Genomic DNA, 25,728 nt, shown 5'->3' on the forward strand with positions numbered 1-25,728 from the left:
TGCAAAAGGATATTCAAGTTCAGCTCTAATGTCTTCAAGGCGATGGGAAAACTCACTTAAATCTTCCTCTTTGTGCTCATCAAAGACTTTAAGCTGTATATCCAGGCCATCGTTCTTAACACCCTTTAAGTTCTATAGAAATTAGGTAAAAATTATGATGGATTATGTTTTCAGTATGGGAAAATTGTCAATAAAATAAACAATAAACCAATCACTCAACCTGACTTGCAGAATTCAAACACTTAAAGTGTTAATACTTAAATTTTATCATCTATATTTCAAAACTAGATTTTTATACTCAAGTCTTTTCCCGCAGATAAATTATTCTTGAGAGTAATTTATCTAAATTTCCCCCACTCAAGTACACTTCTAATTTAAATATTAATGAGGAGACTACAGGGCACTTACTGGCAATATCTCTTTCAATCCACAACGCATAAATTCATTTCTGAGGTGAAGCCTGAAGTCCAAATCATCAGGAGATGTAACAAGAGCATTTATGAGCTGCATACAAGCAACCTACAAGAGATTACACGGGAGACAGAGAGAGGGCTTACAGCACTGGAAACAAAGAGAGCAAAGGGAAAGAAATCAAGCTTCAATCCAATGATTATCAAGTATCTCCCCCAGGAAAGCCTAGTAAGTAAAATATCATATATATAAACATGCATACACATATAAAACAAAAATTTATGGATTCAACTAAATTTTCATTTATTTGCAGGATGATATGCAGAAAACAAATTTTCTCTTCACGGAAACTTCATGTAGAGCTGAAATTCTTCCTTAATACCATTCTAAACACATACAATACAAACAGAAAATACAGTAAATAAAAAACTGTAAGCATGGGAGTAAAAGGAAAAATAGAATAGTACAGTAATTTTCCATTCCTCAAAAGAATACAAATTCCCAAAAATCTCAAGTTCAACAAGATCCTAAATATGACTGAGAAGGCTACTATAAAAATAAACTTTAAAAACTTGGACACACAGTGGTACACACTTTTAATCCCAAATTCTGAAGGCAGAAGCAAGGGGAACTCTGTCAGTTAGAGGTCAGAGGGGTCTAACAAAGCAACTTCCAGAAGAGCCAAGGATGCTACACAGAGAAACGAACAAGAAAGAAAAAACAATGGATGGATGGGTAGGTTGGTAGGTGGATGGGTGGATGGATGGATGGATGGATACATAAAGAGATACATAAATACATAAATGGATATATAGGTATAGAGATACATATAGGAATTATTAAATATGATGAAAAAACTAATTGGCATTGCCTAAGTAAGGATCGTCAGGCAATCGCTCTTATACTTCCTTGAAAATTCAAGCTGAATGTACATTGTATTTATGAACAAAGTAAAGTATATAGTTCCTGAGGTGGAACTGACCTAAACACCCCCTCCGTGAGGACTAGCTGTCATGGAAGCACAAGGCACCATACAAGCTTCCAAAGGAGGGAGGCAGCCAAAAATTCCACACACCTATGACTCTTATAAACAACATGTATGCCCTCGATGGCACTGGCAGCCTAACTGTGCAGCAGTGACATGCAAATGTTGATGACAACAAGCAGCTCTCTAACTGGAATAGAGACACACTCCATAGGTAGAGACCATGCCTGGTACTGACAAGCTATATAACCAGTTGGTACTAGTGAAGTAACAACACTGGAGGAGAATGTAGGGTCACTCATTTACTAAATCAAATGAATCCCTAACAACAATCTAAACATTAGCTCTTATATCTACAGGTTAAGTGCAGTCTTCACCCTTCATCAGGTAAGATTCTCTTTGCAACAGATGGAGGCCACTAGAAAAAGAAAATAAAAATCACAACTAATAAAACTAAAAAACTGTAGAGCATAGCACCAATGCATATACCCAAATCTCATTCCCACACCTAAAGCCCAGGGGATATAGCAGAAGGGAAGATGGAGCTGTAAAAGCCAGAGACTCAGGGAATTTCTTCTGAGATTCTATCACCTAGGAACACACAAAGCTAAAGTCTCATCAACAAGAGTGTTCAAATGTGAACCATCAAAGACAGTAGTAATGGGGTTGCCAAAGTGTATAGTAAATCCTGACTAGGACACAATTCTGTTCAAAGAACCACAGGCAAGAGAGGAAAGCTGGGAGAATGAGGTGTGGCCTTCCCTGATGCAAGAACATACCAATTAATTGGTTGTCCAGTACCAAACTGTCAGCCCTAAAAACATACATCAAAGTAACACTATACAAACTGAACACATTATGTTTAGGAACATAATTATATATATATATATATATATATATATATATATATATATATATATAATAAAAATTAGTAAAAAGAGGTTATGAATTTAAGAGAGCAAAGATGTGTATGAGAGAGTTAGAAGGAATGGGGAATATGTTATAACAATAATGACAAAAAAAAAGAAAGAAGAGAAAAGGAAAATAGTTTCTCTCTGGAGAAGTATTTTTTGTTGTTAATAATGTTATTTTTCCGTGTCTACATCTACCCCAAGTCTAGCAACAACTACTGGACTACTGATCAATATGTTTGACCTCATGCTGTTCCCTAAATTGTCTTTTCTCCATCCCTTAAGGCAAGGTTTATGTGAATTTAAAATGCTGGTTTTGGATTAAGACACCAACAGGGGTCTCAGTTTCCTGCTGCTTGAAAAACATAGTAGTAACTTTTATATTTGATATCTAAACACTAAAATCTGACCAGCATGCCTCAACTGTCAAAACTCAAAAATTTTTAAGAGGAGATAGGAATTATAGCAGAAAAGCAGAAAAAGAGAGAAAAAAAAAACACTTTAAAAAATAGAAAACATAAAACAGTCAACCTTTCTAGTACATATTCACTCAGCTGTGACCAGTTCATGTCAAAAAGTCAGGTTTAAATGGTTTTTTTCTACTCCCTTCCCTTTCCATACTTGGTACACATAACACTTTCTTTCAAAGCAATAGAATGTAATTTTCAAAACTCTAAACAAAGAGGGAGAAAGGGAAGAAAAGATACAGGAGGAAGAGGAGGATGATTTTTGCTAATTTTTCAATACTTGTCTATATTCAGGGAAGATACATCAGTCTCATTTACCAAAGTTGTAGAAAAATGAAAACTATAACAAAGTAGCAAAAGTAAACAAAATGAGTAGAAAATAGTGTCTAAGCAGCCAGCATTCAGCGTAGTTAACAGTAGTAGGAATTAAGAAACAAGAAGGCATAGAATGACCCAAATCATTTCTGGGAAGGATTCACAAAAATAACTTGGCTGAGAAGGAAAAGTTGATAGTTAAAGTTTGTGCTAAATCTATAAAATCTTTTCCCAATTCTAATAATTGCTTCATCCTTCCAATTACATGTCAATTAATCTAAATCACACAATATATCTGTAAATATCAAACCATATTGATTTGTGTGAAAGAGGAACAACTCAATAACCAAAGGGAAGACCAAAGAATCCTTCAGGATACAGAGTTCTGGCATAGCATCCATACACACACACACACAGTACTGTAGCACTTCAGGATACAGAGTTCTGGCACAGCATCCATACACACACACAGTACTGTAGCACTTCAGGATACAGAGTTCTGGCATAGCATCCATACACACACACACACAGTACTGTAGCACTTCAGGATACAGAGTTCTGGCATAGCATCCATACACACACACACAGTACTGTAGCACTTCAGGATACAGAGTTCTGGCATAGTGTCCACACACACACCACACAGTACTGTAGCACTTCAGGATACAGAGCTCTGGCATAGCATCCATACACACACACACAGTACTGTAGCACTTCAGGATACAGAGTTCTGGCATAGCATCCACACACACACACACAGTACTGTAGCACTTCAGGATACAGAGTTCTGGCATAGTGTCCACACACACACCACACAGTACTGTAGCACTTCAGGATACAGAGCTCTGGCATAGCATCCATACACACACACACAGTACTGTAGCACTTCAGGATACAGAGTTCTGGCATAGCATCCATACACACACACACAGTACTGTAGCACTTCAGGATACAGAGTTCTGGCATAGTGTCCACACACACACACACAGTACTGTAGCACTTCAGGATACAGAGTTCTGGCATAGTGTCCACACACACACACACACACACACACACACAGTACTGTAGCACTTCAGGATACAGAGTTCTGGCATAGTGTCCACACACACACACACAGTACTGTAGCACTTCAGGATACAGAGTTCTGGCATAGTGTCCACACACACACCACACAGTACTGTAGCACTTCAGGATACAGAGCTCTGGCATAGCATCCATACACACACACACAGTACTGTAGCACTTCAGGATACAGAGTTCTGGCATAGCATCCATACACACACACACAGTACTGTAGCACTTCAGGATACAGAGTTCTGGCATAGCATCCACACACACACACACAGTACTGTAGCACTTCAGGATACAGAGTTCTGGCATAGTGTCCACACACACACCACACAGTACTGTAGCACTTCAGGATACAGAGCTCTGGCATAGCATCCATACACACACACACAGTACTGTAGCACTTCAGGATACAGAGTTCTGGCATAGCATCCATACACACACACACAGTACTGTAGCACTTCAGGATACAGAGTTCTGGCATAGTGTCCACACACACACACACAGTACTGTAGCACTTCAGGATACAGAGTTCTGGCATAGTGTCCACACACACACACACACACACACACACAGTACTGTAGCACTTCAGGATACAGAGTTCTGGCATAGTGTCCACACACACACACACACACACACACACACACACACACACAGTACTGTAGCACTTCAGGATACAGAGTTCTGGCATAGTGTCCACACACACACACACACACACACACACACACACACAGTACTGTAGCACTTCAGGATACAGAGTTCTGGCATAGCATCCATACTCACACACACAGTACTGTAGCACTTCAGGATACAGAGTTCTAGCATAGCATCCATACACACACACACAGTACTGTAGCACTTCAGGATACAGAGTTCTGGCATAGCATCCATACACACACACACAGTACTGTAGCACTTCAGGATACAGAGTTCTGGCATAGCATCCATACACACACACACAGTACTGTAGCACTTCAGGATACAGAGTTCTGGCATAGCATCCATACACACACACACAGTACTGTAGCACTTCAGGATACAGAGCTCTGGCATAGCATCCATACACACACACACAGTACTGTAGCACTTCAGGATACAGAGTTCTGGCATAGCATCCATACACACACACACAGTACTGTAGCACTTCAGGATACAGAGTTCTGGCATAGCATCGATACACACACACACAGTACTGTAGCAATTCAGGATACAGAGTTCTGGCATAGCATCCATACACACACACACAGTACTGTAGCACTTCAGGATACAGAGTTCTGGCATAGTGTCCACACACACACCACACAGTACTGTAGCACTTCAGGATACAGAGCTCTGGCATAGCATCCATACACACACACACAGTACTGTAGCACTTCAGGATACAGAGTTCTGGCATAGCATCCACACACACACACACAGTACTGTAGCACTTCAGGATACAGAGTTCTGGCATAGTGTCCACACACACACCACACAGTACTGTAGCACTTCAGGATACAGAGCTCTGGCATAGCATCCATACACACACACACAGTACTGTAGCACTTCAGGATACAGAGTTCTGGCATAGCATCCATACACACACACACAGTACTGTAGCACTTCAGGATACAGAGTTCTGGCATAGTGTCCACACACACACACACAGTACTGTAGCACTTCAGGATACAGAGTTCTGGCATAGTGTCCACACACACACACACACACACACACACACAGTACTGTAGCACTTCAGGATACAGAGTTCTGGCATAGCATCCATACACACACACACAGTACTGTAGCACTTCAGGATACAGAGTTCTGGCATAGCATCCATACACACACACACAGTACTGTAGCACTTCAGGATACAGAGTTCTGGCATAGCATCCATACACACACACACAGTACTGTAGCACTTCAGGATACAGAGTTCTGGCATAGCATCCATACACACACACACAGTACTGTAGCACTTCAGGATACAGAGTTCTGGCATAGCATCCATACACACACACACAGTACTGTAGCACTTCAGGATACAGAGTTCTGGCATAGCATCCATACACACACACACAGTACTGTAGCACTTCAGGATACAGAGTTCTGGCATAGCATCCATACACACACACACAGTACTGTAGCACTTCACGATACAGAGTTCTGGCATAGTGTCCACACACACACCACACACACACACACACACACACACACACACAGTACTGTAGCACTTCAGGATACAGAGTTCTGGCATAGTGTCCACACACACACACACAGTACTGTAGCACTTCAGGATACAGAGTTCTGGCATAGTGTCCACACACACACCACACAGTACTGTAGCACTTCAGGATACAGAGCTCTGGCATAGCATCCATACACACACACACAGTACTGTAGCACTTCAGGATACAGAGTTCTGGCATAGTGTCCACACACACACACACAGTACTGTAGCACTTCAGGATACAGAGTTCTGGCATAGTGTCCACACACACACCACACAGTACTGTAGCACTTCAGGATACAGAGCTCTGGCATAGCATCCATACACACACACACAGTACTGTAGCACTTCAGGATACAGAGTTCTGGCATAGCATCCATACACACACACACAGTACTGTAGCACTTCAGGATACAGAGTTCTGGCATAGCATCCATACACACACACACAGTACTGTAGCACTTCAGGATACAGAGTTCTGGCATAGCATCCATACACACACACACAGTACTGTAGCACTTCAGGATACAGAGTTCTGGCATAGCATCCATACACACACACAGTACTGTAGCACCACAGGATACAGAGTTCTGGCATAGCATCCATACACACACACACACACACACACACACACACACACAGTACTGTAGCACTTCAGGATACAGAGTTCTGGCATAGCATCCATACACACACACAGTACTGTAGCACTTCAGGATACAGAGTTCTGGCATAGCATTCATACACACACACACACACACACACACACACACACAGTACTGTAGCACTTCAGGATACAGAGTTCTGGCATAGTGTCCACACACACACACACATTACTGTAGCACTCTAGGATACAGAGTTCTGGCATAGTGTCCACACACACACACACAGTACTGTAGCACTTCAGGATACAGAGTTCTGGCATAGCATCCATACACACACACAGTACTGTAGCACTTCAGGATACAGAGTTCTGGCATAGTGTCCACACACACACACACACACACAGTACTGTAGCACTTCAGGATACAGAGTTCTGGCATAGCATCCATACACACACACACACAGTACTGTAGCACTTCAGGATACAGAGTTCTAGCATAGTGTCCACACACACACCACACACACACACACAGTACTGTAGCACTTCAGGATACAGAGTTCTGGCATAGCATCCATACACACACACAGTACTGTAGCACTTCAGGATACAGACCTCTGGCATAGCATCCACACAAACACACAGTACTGTAGCACTTCAGGATAGAGACCTCTGGCATAGCATCCACACAAACACACAGTACTATAGCACTTCAGAATACAGAGCTCTGGCATACTGTCAACACACACACACAGTACTGTAGCACACCATAATTTCATGGTAGGTTAACTGGTTAGCTGTGGTTACTGGTCCAGAATCTATACTGTGGTGAATTGAAGGAAAATGTCCTCAAGAGTCTCCTATGTTTGAATGCTTGGTGGTGGAACTATTTAGGAAGGATGAGGAGACATATCCTTAATGGAGAAGGTACAGTCTTGTTAGAGGAGCTGTGTTACCAAGAGTGAGATGTGGGGTTTCTTGAAACCCTTCTCCCTGTCTACTGGATGGAACGTTCTCAGCTACTACTCCAAGCCATGCATGCTTGCCACCATACTCCCTGGCCTTGATGATTATTGACAAATCTCCTGAAACTGTAAGCAAGCCCTCAATTAAATGCTTTCTTCTAAAAGTTGTTTTGGTCCTGGTGGCTCTTCACAGCAGTAAAAGAATAACTTAGACATTGACCATGCAAATAAGCTTAGAAACACTGAAAAACTCTCAGGAGCTGCAAAAGCATTCAGGAGAAGCTGTATACATGAATGTAGATTAAAAACTTACAAAGCTAAAACCACATAATGTGCTAGAAGGCAACATTTTACTATATGGGAAGAATAGGAAGTAGTATTCAATGAGAAACAAACTCCACTTAATAGAGACACCAATTCATGAGTCAAGCAGAAGATGACGAATGATGGACAAAGACACTGGGATACAATTTTTTCTGCACAAGCTGACAGCTGAAACCAACACCTACACAACTCATTAAATGTAGAAATGTTGTGCCAGTGCCTACTTGAGCCTTCAGCCCTATGATCCAGCATCTTTGTCACAGGAAGACATTTTGTAAGCTGTCAAAAGAGAAACAAATACCAACCCAGCTATAAATCCTTTACCTACAATGATGTACTACCGTCAAGATATCCTAGTGAAATGGTGGGACACAGCTATTAGACACAACCATCCAATTACCACTGCTTGGGTGAGCAAGTCCTGGATATTACAATGCCCAATGAACTATAATAAAACCATTTATTACTTGTCTAAAAAAAAGGAAAAAGAAAAAGATGTAATGATAAAATGACTCCTAATGATATTCTGCTATATTCATCTTAGATCAGTGGCTTATTCAGCCAACATCAGAGAGGCTTCCTCCTGAAGGAGATGGAAACAAATACAGAGACTCACAGCCAGACATTACCTAGAGAATGAGAAACCATGCAACACACATCCCTAAACAGAATCCCTCCCATCAGCGCTCATGAAACTATGGAAGACAAGGGGGGCAATTGTAAGAGCCAGAGGGGATGGAGTACACCAAGAAAACAAGGCCCTATACATACATCAACATAAGCAAAGCTCATAGGACCTGACAGAGATGAAGGCAGCATGAACAGGGTCTGCAACAGGTCCTCTATATTTATATTATGGTTTTGAATTATACTCCTAGGCATGAGTAGGAATGGGTCTCTGATTTCTGTGCTTTTTCTTGGGCTCTGTTTCTTCTGTTGGGTTGTCTTGGCAAACAGAAGTGATAGGTTTTGTTTTATCTTTTTATATTTTATTTTTAAAACATGAATGAAAACTTAGCAACTAGTATAATGGTTAACAACTAAACTGTCATTTACATCTTCTGAGAGAAGGAAAATCAGGTTTTACCAACAGAGTGACAGACACTGGTATATTAACTACCCTAGGACAGGTCTCATGTTAAGGAGTAAGTAACCAATACACAGTGGACTCTCGAGGTTGTACTCTGTGCTTTCACTTGGTTAGAGTTTAATGTCTTGTTGTTGTTGTTTATTATAAGATGGGTATTGCTTAATTTTGTTTTCTGGGTTTTTGGTGGGGTTGTTAGAATAGATTTTTTTCGTCTTTTTATTTTTAAGAAAAAAATCACAAGTTGGGTGCATTGGAAGGGGTAAAAGACCTGAAAGGACTTAGGGGAGGGAAATATGATCAAAATATATTTAAATCAGTATTTACTTTTAAATATTGTTTTAAGTAAAAATTAAATAGTTTTAAAAAAAAAACAGAAAAACGGGGGAGAAAATAAGTTAACCTGTTCAAAAGCATGTGCCATTTCATTAAATTTCAAGTAATTTAAGTCTCATACTGTGTGTGTAAGCAGGGAAACTGTGCAAAAGACCCAAAGAGATGAAGCTATGAAGACCCCAGGGTTGGGTAAGGTTATCACATGGGATTCTATGAATGCAAGGTACAATAATAATGACATACTCAGTTTGGTAATCTTGTAGAGAATAGAATAAGAAGCATTACTCAATCATGTAAAAAAGGTTTGAAGCATTTGACATTCTAGAAGAAAAATTGATAGACCTTGGAACTGAGTTTGAAATATTGGCAACCCATATGTCTCTCTGAATAGGAAATGATGCCAGTAACAGAGACGCATAAGGCAAGGGGAACAACACTGCCCAATGAAAAGGATAAACTCTGTTTTTAAGAGTCTGAGTCTTTTATCTATACTAGAAATCCTTAACTTCATTAGAATTGATCAAATTACTCATTAATTACCTTAACTAAGGATAGTAACAGATATTCAAGTGACAAAAGGCAGTCTTCATAAAGATGGATTTACCAATGTCTGCCTCATATTCAGAAGATGTAAAATATGATCCTCATCAACTTTGATTAAACTAAAGTTTCAAAGGCATGACAAAAGTACTTTCCACTAGAGCTTAAATGTGACAAAATAAATTACTCACACGCCCCTAAATGCATCCTAATTAGAATAAAGGGTCTATCCATATGCATCAAACTATAGGTCTCCATATTATTGATTCATATCTTCTAGCCTAACAGGTGCCTTTTCTGTACTAGACACTGTTCGAGATGTTAGATTTAGCTATGACAAAGAGACAGGAGATGTTTATCTACTCCTGTATTATTCAGAGTGAGTGTTGATCTGATGAAATACCATCATGAAAAGCAACACGTGGGAAGGAAGGATTTATTTGGCTTACATATCCAGAGTCACAGTCCACTGAATGAATGCACTATAAGAACTCAAAGAGGGCAGGAACAAGCTGATGCAGAGACAGTGGAGGAGTGGGGCATACTAGCTTGCTCAACTTACTTTCTTATGGAAATCAGGACCAGCCTAAGGGTGGCACCCACAAAGGAGAGTGGATATAGGCAATAGTACTAGAAAAAAACTTTTCTATGTAGTACTAGAAAAGAAAGTTTTCTCTGCAGTAGTAAGTGAAAACCAGTATCGCAAATGGGATCATTTGGATGAAATAGAGAAAAGAAGACATTTAAGGAACGGTTTTAATCTGCAGGTTGTAGAAGTCATAAGTAAAGGGGCACTAGAAGAGTAGAAAGGGATGAGGGAGATTATAGAGTCTAGAAGAAAGGAAATACGATGACCTGTGTCAAATGCAACTATAAGACAAGAAAAACCTTTTCTACAAAAGGACAGAGTGACTCACTGTTCAACAGCCCAAACACCTACCTTCTTCTGTATAGTATAAGCAAGCAGAAAACAAAGCATGCAATTCAAACTGACTCAAAAATATTCTCGTCTTTACTCCAAATGCATCATTATACATGAGAAATACTGCTCTTTAACCTTGGTTTAAGCATTTCTACATAAGGACACTTTAATTGTTACAAAAAAAGATTCAATTCTAAAGTTTCAAAAGCAAATACTCTCTTCCCAATTATAAAAAAAAAAAAAAATCTTTCATGAACAAAAATGCCTTTAACAACACAATTACTACCAGGAGGGTTTGGTGGGGAGGTCAGGCTCCCATTCTTGCGGAAGTACAATGGATTTGTTCCAGTGCAGCTGCAGCATAAGGGCATACCCCATTAAGTGAGTCAAACTGAACTTACACTAGCAAGACAACTATCACTACTGTTGTGAGCTAGACATAGGCATAACCAGAGGCAACAAAATAAATACAATAAACCAGGCAACTCAAAATCACAGAATACAAAGGATGAAATCCACCACAGCAATCTCAGGAACTAAGCCAACAAAAAAAGAAAATCATTACAATTAGAAAGAGGTTGACAGGACAAAGAGGTTCCCTGACCTTGAAGGTGATGGAAAGTTTCCCCAAATACAGATGCATACCTCCTAAACTCCTCTGGGTACACAATTTACTTCTACCTCTCATTTGGCTCAGCATGCAATAAGAGAAAAAGTAAACAATTTATGTGCATTTAGCCTTTGTCTTCTGAACCTTTGTGCACAAAGAGGCTTACACACTAAATTCAAGGTACATTAGCATATGTGATGCCCAATTTTTCTAAGACCACAAGAGCAGAGAAATCTATGCTGAAGGAATTTAGAGTAGAGTCTACTGAGAGGGAAAGTGCCGTTAGAAAAGTCAGCTTGAGTTAACATGTTCTTTCTGGATATAAGTAGATGTTTTGGTAAATAAACCTGTGGCTAGGCCACACTGTGAAAGAGTGTGCTTTCAGGAGCTCAAGCCAGACTCAAAACAAGTCCCGGGAAATAATCCAATGAGAAGTCAATCATATCTCTGACTATTCACTCTCTAGCCCTGGAAGACACAGCTTCAACTGTTCATCTTCGTACCCTACAGTGGAAATCAACCGTCTCTCTACACAATCAAATTTCACATTTGTCACGTTAAGATGAGTAAATGATGCTTATAGATAAAGAAGTTACCTCCAGAATATAAAAAGCTTTACAGTTTTTTAAATAATATATATGCATTAATTCAGAAACTAAATAGACTACATAATGTAGATAAACCCCAAAACAGTAATATGAATCAAAGTAAGGCTCTATAATCTTATTTATACTCCCAATTGAATGTTTAATAAATGATAGATATGGTTAGAGAACAAGCCAAAACTTGAAAAATGCAAATGCCCTACCCACAAATTCAGAAAAATGAATTGTAATACTCAGGGCTAGAATTTGCATGATCAGAAAGATGAAACACAAACCTACATTTTAGAAACATTTACTCCCCTTGAGACATCATTAGTTTCTGCCACGTCCTCTAGTGCATTTTGTGGAAACTAATACCAAGTAATAGACAGTTGAACAATAATGGTGCATAAGCTGCTTCCAGGTGGGAGTACAAATGCTTCACATCCTGCAGGTCTGATGAAACTCTAAGATCCGAGTGATTTTTAAAAAAGAACAAGTAAGCAGTCCACAAGTAGAAGATAGGATCTCAACCAGTTTTCAATATAAGTTCACTCATTCAATTTTTAAAATGATAGAGGCGGTTAAAAAAAGGATTTAAGCATGTTTTGAGTGAGAAAGCTCAAAAACTAAAACTACAGATTCACAAAGTGACCCAAAGACACTGACTCTGCATCTCTCAAACATATTTCCCAGTCCTCCCCTTACCCAGGCTTGTTCTACCCAAACAAATCTGCCTTCATAAATCAGAAACTCGAGACAGTCTGCTTTCTTTCTATTGAGTAACAATGGAGAAGAAATTGTCCTGTACTACATAAGTCAAAGTAGTGAGGGTTCCTTTCTACTTGAACTGAATCTAGAGTACAATGAATACAACAAAGGACTGGAGAAACATCGAGAATGAAGGCAAAGTAAGAAAGAAGGTGGCATTTATTGGATCGGTATTTTGTTCCCTATTGCAAGACAATTCCCCAGAGTCACTCTCAATTATGCAGAATTTACAGTGGAGGCTTTGCCATATTTTCATCTACACAATGCTTATCTCAAAGTGCCTTAGAAAGCAGAGACAATGTCTTCTTCCAGGTCAAAGGACAAGTAAGCCTTAAGGCAATACCTACAGTTCATTTGAAGAGAACACTGTTCTGTAATCTCAATGTCCCTCTCTTACAGCAAAATCTGCCATCACCACACCAAAATGTTTCTCCCATTTGTAAAAGGGATCTTTGGATGTCTACCATATACCACACTGCACAGCTGTGTGTGTCTACCATCTGTGGGATGGGGAATCACAAATAAAACACTGGACAGTATTTACAGATGCTCCAACAAGATAGGAGAACTGGTCATTGGAAGGCCATTACACAGTGGTTGGTAGCTCCATACAGACATTTTCATTTAAAGCCACAAGGTCTTCGGGAGAATGAAACTTTCTAAGAGTACCAGGTATGCCTTCACAGTTAAATATATTAGGTGGAAAGCAAACACTAATTTGATGGCACATTATATGCAATTATGAAAGATGTTGACATATTTATGGAGCCCTCAGAAAAATCTGGAGAAAGGCTGGCTACCTTAGCTGCCTGAGACACTTACTAGAAGGAAAGGTTATTCATCAAGTATGTCCTCACTATACACAACAAACAGCCAAGATGATATGACTCTGTCACCACAATTTAAGCTGAAGTGACCAAGAATATCACATTAACCACGGATGCATTCTGGTCAGCTTCAATTCTCTGTCTGGGATGTAAAGACTGTATGAGATTCGTTTCTTCAAACGCCTTCTGCAAATAGCCCTATACAAATCATACATAGTATGAGCTTCACAGGATGGGAAATGGGGCTCATAGAGCTTAAACCGTGCCTTCTGCTATGAAGATCTTTTGTGGACTGAGGAGACAATTCAAGGAATAAAGGCCTTTCCATACAAGCATAACAACTAGAAGTCAGACCCAGCATGCAGCACCTCACAATCCCAGCTCTAAGGAGGCAGAGATAAGGATCCCTGAGTAACCAGGCCAACAGGCTAGCTGGAATGAGTGACCTATACATTTAGTGAAATGTCCTGCCTTAATAAATAAAGAGGATAGTGCTAGATTTTGGATGTAGAATATAGATACAAAGGGCAGGAAAGAAAACAATGTCCACACTCAACAGATGTCGTTTATCAGAGCACAGACAGTGTGTCTTTCTGCCGGGCATAAAGGGGCTGTGGGAAGGAATAGGGGTATTTGTAATTTATATAGAGCCTTGGAAATTATAAAATTGATCAACTGTGGAGGGCTAGGTTAAGGTATGGGTCTCTTCTTCTTGGAACTGTTAACTCAAGCAAGACAGGCTATCTGATGAAACATGTTGTCTCAGCAAACAGTCCTCTCTGGGTTGTGGCCTAATGACTATGGTTGATCAAGCTCAGCTGCAATCTCATAGGAATCAAGTTTTTACAACCAAAGTACTCTACCAGAGAGAGATTAAGAAAGATTCTCTATCAAACTTCAGGCCTCCACAAGTATGCAGACATGGAAACAAAGACCCAAATACACATCTGCCTACAAATGCAAACATGCAGCTACATATACATACTACATGTATGAAATAAAGAAGGGGGGCATCTTTCTAAAATTTCTGGGAGATTTTGTCTGAGAAAGGCACCCATTAAACTGCCAAACTGACTACGTTAGACTATATATACTCTTAAAATTCCCGGACACACTTTCAGAATGAAGAGATGCCTGGGGTGGGGAGGGGATTGCAGCTCTCACCAGTCTAGAGGCCATATCCACCCAAGAAAAATCAAATATGCACTAAAAAGTTTGAGTCGCCCTTTGAATCCTTTCCTAAAAACCAATCAGTCCAGATTAAGAAAGGAAAAAAAAAAAATGTCAATAGGCCCTCCTCCACCCTAGAATAATTCTTCTGATGCCCCAGCAGTGGACAGATTTGGCTAAAGGTAACAAAGATCCATGAACTGGGGAAAGAACAAGGAAAGGAGAAACTGTGGCATGGATCAGAAACTGCGTAGTCTACACTGACCCCAGACATCCTCAAAGGAAGATGCGGCTGACATTAATGGACATCACTGTGACAGGCACTTCAGTTCTTCCAAGGACGCTACAGCAGATTTACCTGCCCAAGCATCCCCAAGACCAGTTTGAGCAGCATCAGAACTGGCTTTTCTACGGGGACATTGCTGTAACTTGACACTTCTCCTCTGTATTACATTGAGCAGCATGTTACTTACATAAACTCCCCGGGCATTCTAGAAATCCTATAAAGCACTCAGTATCATTTTCTGCATAAATGGTCCAAAATGGATTAGGCTGTTTGCAGCTGAAAGGCTCTTTCTGATATATTTGAAAAGAGAAACTATTCTACATTTATTTCAAGCCTAATGTTTTTACTTTTAATCTATTTCCTAAAAATAAAACTAAGGCCTGAAAGATAATCGTTACATCATCCCAGGCTTACAGTTGTAGTCTCTTTCCAGACTATATCAAAAGGAGAAAAACATGCTTCATTCCATCATAGTCACAATCAGAAACTATCTTTATTATCAAAACAAAATAATCTTAAATTTCCCATTAAGACAGATACCAGAAATACACATATCAATAAAAGACCCTCATTATTCTTCATTAAGTCCCATTTTCTCCAATTTAGAAGCAAACAATTGGTTTCTACTTTATTTAGTAACAAAAAAAGTTTTATTTTTAATTTGGTGATTGCTAATATCACTCACACTAGTACATTTTAATAAACGCAAATTACACAGCTAATAGAATGAAGTGGGCACTTAGAACAACAGCTTTATGGGAAGGCATAGCTGGAGCACTCTAAAATGTGCCTTATTTGAGGAAGATTCAGAAATATGCCAGAGACAAGAGTGTTATATATTGTATTACTATATGTTTATATCATATTACTGTAATATGCTTGATTGGAAAGAGCATACCCAGTAATACCCCCCAAAAGTAAAACCGCTTTATCTTTTTATATGAAGCTATGGGTAGTTAATTGGCTTTCCAGATGATGATACATTTTAGTCTTAAGCCTGCCAGTTTTTAGGTACTTTATACCTTAGATTTAATAACCAGAAGCCTCAATCATGAAGTAATATCCTTTGGCACGCGTGGTGGAACACACCCTTAATCCCAGCACTCCAAAGGCAAAAGGAGGCTGATATCTCCAAGTATAAAGCCAGAACATTCTACTACATAGAAATCTCCACAAGAACCAGGCCTATTCGATTGATTGGTTGATTGGTTGATTGACTGACAGACAGACAGACAGATAGATAGAAAGATAGAAAGATAGATATGATGGGTGGGTGGGTAGACGGACGGACGGACAGACAGACAGGTAGATAGATATGATGGGTGGGTGGGTGGGTGGGTGGGTGGATGGATGGACAGATAAGTTGACAGGTGGGTGGAGGGACCAAGGGAGGAAAGGAAGGAAGGAGAGAGAGAGGGAGTGGGGGAGGGAGACAGAGAGAGGGAGAGAAGGAGAGAAGGAAAGAGAGAGACTGAGTGGTGGAAACCAGGGGTATAGGGAGATGGCTAAGTGGATAAAGCCTTTACTGAGCAAGCATAAGGATCTGAGTACAGAGTTCCAGCCCACATACGGATGTACACAGTGGCACATCTATCTCTAATCCCAATGTTTCTACATCAAGTTAGGAGGTAGAGACAGACGACTCCCTAGAAACTCATAAGCCAGTTAGCCAGTCATACTGTGAACCACAAGAAACCCCTTCTAAAACAAGGGGGAAAGGAAGGACAGGACGTAAAGGTATTCTCTCACATCCACAAATGTGCTGTGACCCAGCCAGGCTTGTACATTCAATAAGCCAGACCTGTTAGACTGCAACTAGTGTCTGAGTGGTTTGTGCAATAATTCACAGATCCCAAGGACAAAGAGACACACAAATAATTATGGAAGAGATAAGAAGCAAAAGTAAGGGTGAAAGGAAAAGGTAGGACAGAAGGTAGATGAGAAGAGGCAGAAGAAAACAAAACGTTGAGAAAAGAAGGCAAGGAGTCAGGAGCAACCCTGGCTGTGGACGTGCAGGTAAGTACAGGACGCTGGTGAACCCCAGCAACCCTGGCTGTGGGTGTACAGGTCAGTACAGGACGCTGGTGAACCCCAGCAACCCTGGCTGTGGGTGTGCAGGTCAGTACAGGACACTGTTGAACCCCAACTTATTAACTCCCTCAGCAAGATGAGAAGCTTGTTCTAGAAGCTGAACACAAGCAAGAGGTACCCATTGCCCTGATCTTCAGTCCTGCAAACTGACAAAAGTAATGAGTCCAGTAACAGGGTTTCAAAGGAGCCATTCATAGTATGTCATGTGACATAACATGGTCAAGGCCTATCAGGGCTATATACAAATTTGGTCATAATAACATCTTTTTACCTTTTTAACACAATAATTAACTGAGTATTATTCATTGGGTTCGCTATAACTGTGAAGAGGCAAACACTTTCACAGATGACCATGAGCCTCACTCTTACTTAGAGATACTCCTAATATCAGTTATAAAATCTAAAATGACAAGTCATAATTCATGTAATGAAGACACTACCTTAATTTAAAATACTTACTAAACAATCTCAGGACTCTGTGAGTTTACACAGTTGGAAAGTCAACCTAAGAGTATTCACCAATACATGTGTAAGATGTCCTGAGAATACAAACTAGAATTCTATACATTCATTATCTATAAAAACAAAAGGACATTTGCTGTTATATGATGTTTACATAAAATTCCATCACAAGGCAGTTGCAACAATACACATGATATGTCCCTCAGAACGAGGCTTTGAAAACAGGTACCTACTTGCAAGTGCACTGAGTTATGCCGGAGGCCTTCCACAATGGAAAAAAATCTGTCAATCTTTCTTTCTTCTCCAGCTGAAGTCAAGGCTTCTAACACTTCTTCAAGGCTATCAGAAATTTAGAGTCTATTAATTAAATTGCAATGATCAAATAACAAAATCAGCAAAATACAGCCAGTTTGCCGTGTTGTTGAGTCACTGTGCCTAGCCAATGGCAGCATTTAGGAGCAGCTTAGTGAGTTCACACCATTCCTGTAAGCGCGTAGCCACTGTACAGATCAGGGGCTGCACTGTGCTGGCTCCAATCACACCCACCTCCCTGCACTTCCCTTGCCCCACACTTCTCCCTCGCCTCAGGTTCTCAGTCTCTTCCCTAAGTTCACAGTCTTCTACTTTGACATTAGCTCCTTTCCCCCAATGGTATCCACTTGAGGCAAAGCACAGTGTCTTTCCATCTGGAATACGACGACACTCTAAGGACCTATTTTGATTTTTTTCCTGGCAATACTTTGTAAAGGTATCCATCAAGCATCTATAAACTACCAAATAGCAAGGACTATTTGAGCAACTGTTACCAATATAAACTCATACTGGATTTTCATTTTACTGTTTTATTGATTTAAAAAAAAAGACTGTAAAATGTGATACAAGGTTTTAATGCATGCTGGAGCCATGCAATCTTAACTCACAAAAAGTATATCTACCTCCCACATATGTCATTCTCTGATGTCAAAAGCATTTAAAACTCACTCTACTGTTTTTGAAACATAAATTATCATTTTCAAGATTCAACATATCCTGGAATTTAATGTGTGTACTTGTATGAAGTGGGTATGTTAGTATTCACTATAAATAAGAAATCAAGGCAGCAAAGGATTGAACAACTTATTCACAGTGTAACATCTTCTCCAAAATAGTGATGCATGAATCCAGACAGCCTATGAAACAATCTCTAAAAGATTCTCAACCAATATCTAATATCCTTTAAATAAAAACTGTGACAGTTAAAAGCAAATAGTAGCAAAATACAATAAATCATTAAATGTAAAATGCAATACTTGTACAAAGAACATCTTCCCTTTTAAAAAATAAAAATTCATCTTCTGTGGATGAAAATATGCAATCCTAAATGCTATGTTAATCACTATCACATTCATTCAAATTCAAGAAACAATAAAAATAATACAAAAGAGCTGACACTGCCATTCAGTGGTAGTGTACTTGCTTAGTGCATCTGAAGCCCTGGATCTCATTCCCAGCACTGCAAGTAGGAGTTGAACAAAATATGACGATGACGACAACAACAAAGACAACAGAGGGGAAGAAGGGGGAGGAAAACAAAGAGAGAATAAAATGGAAAAAGAAAGTAGGTAAAGAGAAGAAGGGAAGACAAAGGAAAAGCAGAAGAGCATAGAAGATAAAGTGTAAGAAGAAAAGGAGCAAACAGAGAAAGAAAAGAGGAGTAGAAAAGAGGAAGGAGGAAGTGGAAGGAATGGAGAACAAAGACTGAAGGGGAAAACAGGAAGGAGCGCACATCAGGACCACACATCAGCATATGTGCCAACACTTTGATTTGCATGGTAAAAATCTAAACAACCTTCTAGATTAGAAAAGTAATGAAATTGTATGCTTGATGTTTTCCATGGCTGGGACCACAGTCCAATTAGCTAAATGACCACTATAGGCACATGTGCACAAGGAGCCAAGTTTCAGAGTGGTGTCTAACCGGCCAACTCCAGCCAGGCTGAGGCAGGCAGTAGCATCTGCTCTGACAAGATTGCCCCAAGGCTGACTCTCTCCAAAGAACTCAGGTTAAGATCACATTGGAACTGTGATCAGGAACCCTGTGGGTTGTGTTCTTTGAGATGCATAGCTCTCACAGTCAGAGGAGAGCTCATCTCCCAGGAAGCACATTCCAGCAACTCTGACCCGCAGAAGACTCCACCAGGATTTTGCTAATGGACATGTCTTGCTTTTACCCTAGTTGCCCCTCTATGTAAGCATAAAGCTAGCATCAGTAACCTAAAGACACACATGGGATCCATCGCTGAATGTGCTTGCCAGTATACACCTTGATGAAAACTCTCCTGTCTCGGGATTTTACCATCTCATTAAATGTCTTTCTAGCCTAGGCCTTTCAAAATAATAGAGCCAGGACTGTTTCAATTCTATGATAACTATAAGCACTGTCTGTGCTGTTCAGTTTTCTCATTTAGAAAAAACATTTTAAAGGATTACTTATAAATTAGAATCCTAATCCTGCTTAAGGAGAGGGTTATATATCTTATCACTAGGATATATGTTGAGTAGTTGATTATTGCAACCATAATAAATGTAACCAAGTGCCTAGAAGCTTCAGTGGGTCTTTAGTAGTATTACATATTTAACTTGTCACGTGTTTACATACAAATTTTCAAAAACTAGCGTACATGTTCTTAGAAAAGGTTAGTGTGACTCACAACCTCAATTAATTGTTCATAAAAAGGAATTAGATAATAAAAGAACCACTTGTATATTTCCACCCTTCCCTTAGAATTTTTATTAAAGGTTGAGCTTAGGCAGTTTAAAATATGATGAGGAAATCAGTTGTTCATAGAATTATTTTAGTCTCCTAATTAATAATCTGCTTAACAAAATGACTGGACAAATATTACAATTATGCAGATAAGAAACTGAACAACCTGCCTGTTACTAAGTCATGAGTTCCACTGTGACCGCCTGAGAGTCACCAATGCAGCGGTCGGCCCCAGTGGGAACTTACATGCTTTCCTCGCCGACGATGCACACTGCAGACAGAAGCTTCACCACGTCTGCCATCATAGCAGGCTGCCTGGGATCCATGGCTTTTGCCAACAAGGAAAGACTCCTCTTGTCACTCATAATCCTTTCTAAGCCATACTGTAGCATTGGAAAATAAGGTGAATGTTAGGAGAGATTTCAATAGAACAGTTCGTATGTTTTTAAAATTACATTTACATCCTAAGAAAGACAAACTATAAAGATCTTAAAACACCATAAAAGTTTCCCAAGTATTCATTTTATGGTAAGAGCTATGAGAATCAGCCAAATTCAAAGAACCTATAGAGTAATGAGGAATTCTCAAGTAACATACAAAACAAATGGGCAAATATTAAATAGCCACTGAGGACAGGGGCATCTCTGCTCTGACAAAGTTGGTAAAGGAGCTACAAGCAAACACACAGACCAGCACTGCCCAAGAGAAAGGGAAGGATGACAAAACCATGAATAACTATGTCATTTTCATGAAATTAACAATTTTAGATACAATTAACCCAGCAAATTAAAGAATTATTATTCTAGCATATAAACAACGTAGAACATTATATTTCCTGGAAGATTAAAATCCAGTTGTATTTTATAATTATACCACATCTGAACTCAGACTAGACACATTTCAAGTGTTCAAAAGCTGCCACAGGACAGTCCAGGTCTCGGTGGGAACATGGTTGATAAATGCACAAAGCTAAATGACAATTTGGAAAAGAAATTGGTAGAAACTGCCATAGTTGAACTATGTTTCATCAGGAAGTCATTACCATTATAAATACATACATACATATATGATTTATGGAAGGATAACATTTTATTTGCTATTGCCATAATACGGCAACCAATTAGAAGATAAGTAGTTAGGTTAAAGGCATATTATTTTAAAGATGTATGTATCTTTTGGCATAACAAAAATCTGCATCAGTATAAAAACGCATACAATAGAAGATACTAATACTTCTGTAATTCAAAGGATCCTGCTAAGTAGTGTGATATTTGTGGATTAAGTCACTATTGTGAACACAGGAGACTTAGTCCCAGTTATATATCTAGCAATTACAGTTGAAAATTGGCAATATATATAAGTATGAAAGGTAAAACTCAAAAAAGTTTTGGTTTAAGCTTGTTAATCAAATCATATTTATAACTTTATTATCTCTTAAATAAGCACTTATGAAAGAGAAAAACCTGACATGGTGCTGAGCTCCCACACTTGCTGGACAGCAGGAACATGGAGACAGACGTCAGAGGAAGTGCAAACAGAGGAGCCAAAGCCACAGAAACAGCAGTGGGAAAAGTTCTCTTTCTCCTTACTAAAGGGAGAAAGCATCATGACAATTAAACTGCTCAGGAAAGACTTTAAAAGCTGGCATACAGCTAAAGGCCTCATGCCTTGGTAGTGTTGCAGAAAATTGTCAGTTGTCTATAAAGCACCAGAGACCTGACCCAGAATGTCAAAGCTTACCAAGAACCAAAGGCAGGCTTCGTCTCACAAACCTGTGGGCTGGGTAAAGCTTGTCTCTGGTGCCTGCCTTCCAAATTCCTAACAAGGTGGCTTCCCCAGACTCAAGACAATCTATGATGTGCCCAGACAGACTTTCTACCTTTTCCATCCAAACTTCTGGTTTGAACTACTATGGAGAAAAGCTGGACTATGAGCACACTCTGATTTTGTGAGTTGATTTCATGAGTTGATTATGACAACAGAGGCATGGTCTCTAATTAGCTCAAGGTTTAAAAAATAAATAAATAAATCACTTAAAAATAAAATAAATAAAAAATGGAATGAAGCGAGATTAGCCCTTTTCCATAACTACTACTAAACAGCGAACTGCTATATACTTCAATAAAATTATGTATGCAAAGACTTAGAAAAAAGAAACTGATTGTGAGAAATAGTTCACTTACCACTGCTAACATGAAAGTGCTTTTTTTTAATGAAGGTTTTTACAAGTAAGAATGCTATCATCAATTTATGAAGGTCTAAAAAAGTATCTCTCCTGACTGCCAAGGACCCACTTGGGGTAATATAATTGGCCTGTTCTATACCAGGACCAAGCCTGGGTTCTATTTGTATTCCACAGGAGTCCTATTGTTACCTAACAGAATTCCAGGCTACTAAAGATGAGTTTAAGTTAAGGAACAAAAATGCTCTCACCTCTAAAAAGACACCCACCATCAATCCTACATGGCTACGGAGATAAGCAATGGTCGATGGTGATTGTATCCCCACAGCAGAGAGAATGTGAGTGATGGAGAAGACAAACCACAAAAGCCCCTTGCTAATGGGCACACGATTCAAACCCCAACCTCCTGAAGAAAACGAAGTCTTTTTTATTGTGTCAGTATTTTAAAACGACACACTTAAAAAATATTTTAGCCACATTTAATGTAACAAAAGAAATTCATTTCCTTTGAAATGTAAATGAAGAAAATATCTAATAAAAAATTTTAAAAAAAGAAAAAATCTAATAAAAGAAAAAAGAAAAAAAAGAAATTCATTTCCATAGAATATCGCAGTTGTCCATATTAATGATATACTTAATTGTTGATACCAAAAGATTGTATTTCCAGCAAAGATTTCACAGTGACAATTAACAAAGCGTGCACCTGGATAGCCAATTCAGTGACGTGTAGGGGAGCTAACTGGGGCCTCAGGCTAATAACCCGACCCACAATACTGCGTATGAGAATCTACACATCAAAAGAGTCATCTCATGTGTCAGGAACTGAACTTTGTGCCCTTGTTAGCCTAAGTGCCACTATCAAATTCAAATGCAGTATTTTTACACCTCTAAATTAACAAAATTAAGAAATAAAATCTACTATAACAGATTGCTTAAGAATATAAATGTGTTACCCTCAAATTCTGACAGAAACCAAGTAGGGATGTTATTTTGTTATGTACTAATTCATTTTAAACCTTAGTCTTCTCAAATTCAATTTCGGTCACATACAGGCTTTTGGTCTGAAATAGGCACACTTGCCTTTTCTCTCCTCCAAGCTTCATGTCACCTGCAAAATTCCTTCAATTTCATCACTTTAAAAGCAGGCTGGGAAGGATTTTCAAATCCTCACTCTAAAACTCAGTTGTCGTACACTTCAAGAAGAACATACAAATAGCCTACTTCATAAACAAAGATTAGCTCTCCAAAAAAAGAGAGTTATGGATCTAGTCCTCAGGCAGTCTTATTGGAAAGTATCAGATGACCAGGAAGGGAAGACGACAGCACATGAAGACACCGGTGCCAAGCCTAAGCACCTGGTTTCAGTCCCCAGAACGCACATGGTAAAAGAAGAGGACCAGACTCCATGAGCTGTCTTCTGACCTCCACAATAGCACTGTGGTAAACATGACATGTACAGACAGACACACATAAACACAACATAGACAGGTGCGTAAAAATCGAAGAGGACATTTAACAAAATGCTTTCACATTAAAAAAAAAAAGCCTTAAAAGCACAAAAGTAAATAAATGCTATAATAAAATTAAATAGTAATAATTTAAATATTTATGTATTTAATGCTGTGAATGTTTATTTTTAAAGCAAAAGGCAAAAAAATCCACATCAGAAAAATGTTACCATTTTCTATATAACAGTCATCACACCCATAGGTAACCTTTCCCATACAGAACCTGATGTCCAACAATAACCAGTAGAGCACACCCATCATTATTTCACTCACTGTGAGGTGGAGGTCACACTCAAGAGCTATAGAAATGGCAGGAAATGATGCTAATATCAGCAATCAGCAAAATGGGGTGGGCTAGGCAATGAAGGTCTGAAGTATCCTGTTTCATTGAATGTTACTACACACATGCTAGAGATGTAGCCATATTATGCTCCCTCAATAATAAATGTACCACTACTGCATTTCTAGAATCTTCTCATGCTTGTATATATTAATTTTATATCCTTGAGATAAGAAACAGAATTCTTCACATGAATCTCTGGTAACATATGACAGACTAAAGCTAGTAACTATGTAGTATAATAAAGCTTTGATCCTGCTGAGGTTTTGAAAATCAAAAGAGGGAGAGAAGCAAAAGAAGAGTCTAAGTGGAGAGAATGGGAAAGAAAGTTAGTTCATCTCCAGACAAGGGTTTATGCTTCAGGTGTGAGCCTGTTCGCTGCCAAGCTTCTCCTAAGATCTGCTGTTCCACCAAACTGAAATGAAACCTAACATCACCCCATGATCTGCAAATAGAACCTTCGCTGGTGACGCTCTAGTTCCTGGGAGGCCCCGTGGGGAGGGGAGCAGGCTGCAGTTTCCTCTGCTTACCTGTGTGTTCATCAGGGCTCTCAGACACTGGATGACTTTGTGCTGAGTCTTCTTCACAACTTTTTCTTGGCTGCATTAAGATAAATGATAATATTGGATGACAGTTGGACATACTAAGAAAGCTTAATTAAAAATTATTAGCAATACTCACATTTGCCCATTAATTAGTTTTTCCAAATTGTCCAGCAATAATCCGAGTCCCTCGTGTCCAAAGCTTTGCACCCAACTGAAAAAGCAAAGGTAAATAGCAGGTTAAGTTGGAACTCAGCAAAAATAAGAAATGCTATATAACTATACTTATTTTTAAAACCCCAGTCATAATCATGACTACAAATTAGCATAATACTAGATACAAAACTGTTGAAGCTTTCACAAACCCTGACTGTAGGAGTTAAGGGGGACAGTATAGACAGCAGTGAGCTAGCATCGTTCCCTCCGGCTGCTGAGACCTGGGCCTCATCATGCTCCATGTTCAGTAACTAT

At 39.2% G+C, this 25,728-nt stretch overlaps 1 protein-coding gene across 1 annotated transcript in view; it reads right to left on the bottom strand.

Moving 5' to 3' along the window:
• Window positions 1-25,728, bottom strand: part of Diaph3 (diaphanous related formin 3) — a 475,768-nt gene that overhangs the window by 315,524 nt on the left and 134,516 nt on the right. The window contains exons 6-11 of the mRNA XM_029469353.2: window positions 25,397-25,471; window positions 25,246-25,315; window positions 20,932-21,068; window positions 18,173-18,278; window positions 409-519; window positions 14-132 (exon numbers count right to left, since the gene is read on the bottom strand). Coding sequence (XP_029325213.1) covers window positions 14-132; window positions 409-519; window positions 18,173-18,278; window positions 20,932-21,068; window positions 25,246-25,315; window positions 25,397-25,471 — 618 coding nt within the window. The remainder of the gene's footprint in view (window positions 1-13; window positions 133-408; window positions 520-18,172; window positions 18,279-20,931; window positions 21,069-25,245; window positions 25,316-25,396; window positions 25,472-25,728) is intronic.

Source organism: Mus caroli, unplaced genomic scaffold (assembly GCF_978045245.1).
Source record: "Mus caroli unplaced genomic scaffold, Mus_caroli_1 scaffold_12, whole genome shotgun sequence".
Taxonomy (NCBI): domain Eukaryota; kingdom Metazoa; phylum Chordata; class Mammalia; order Rodentia; family Muridae; genus Mus; species Mus caroli.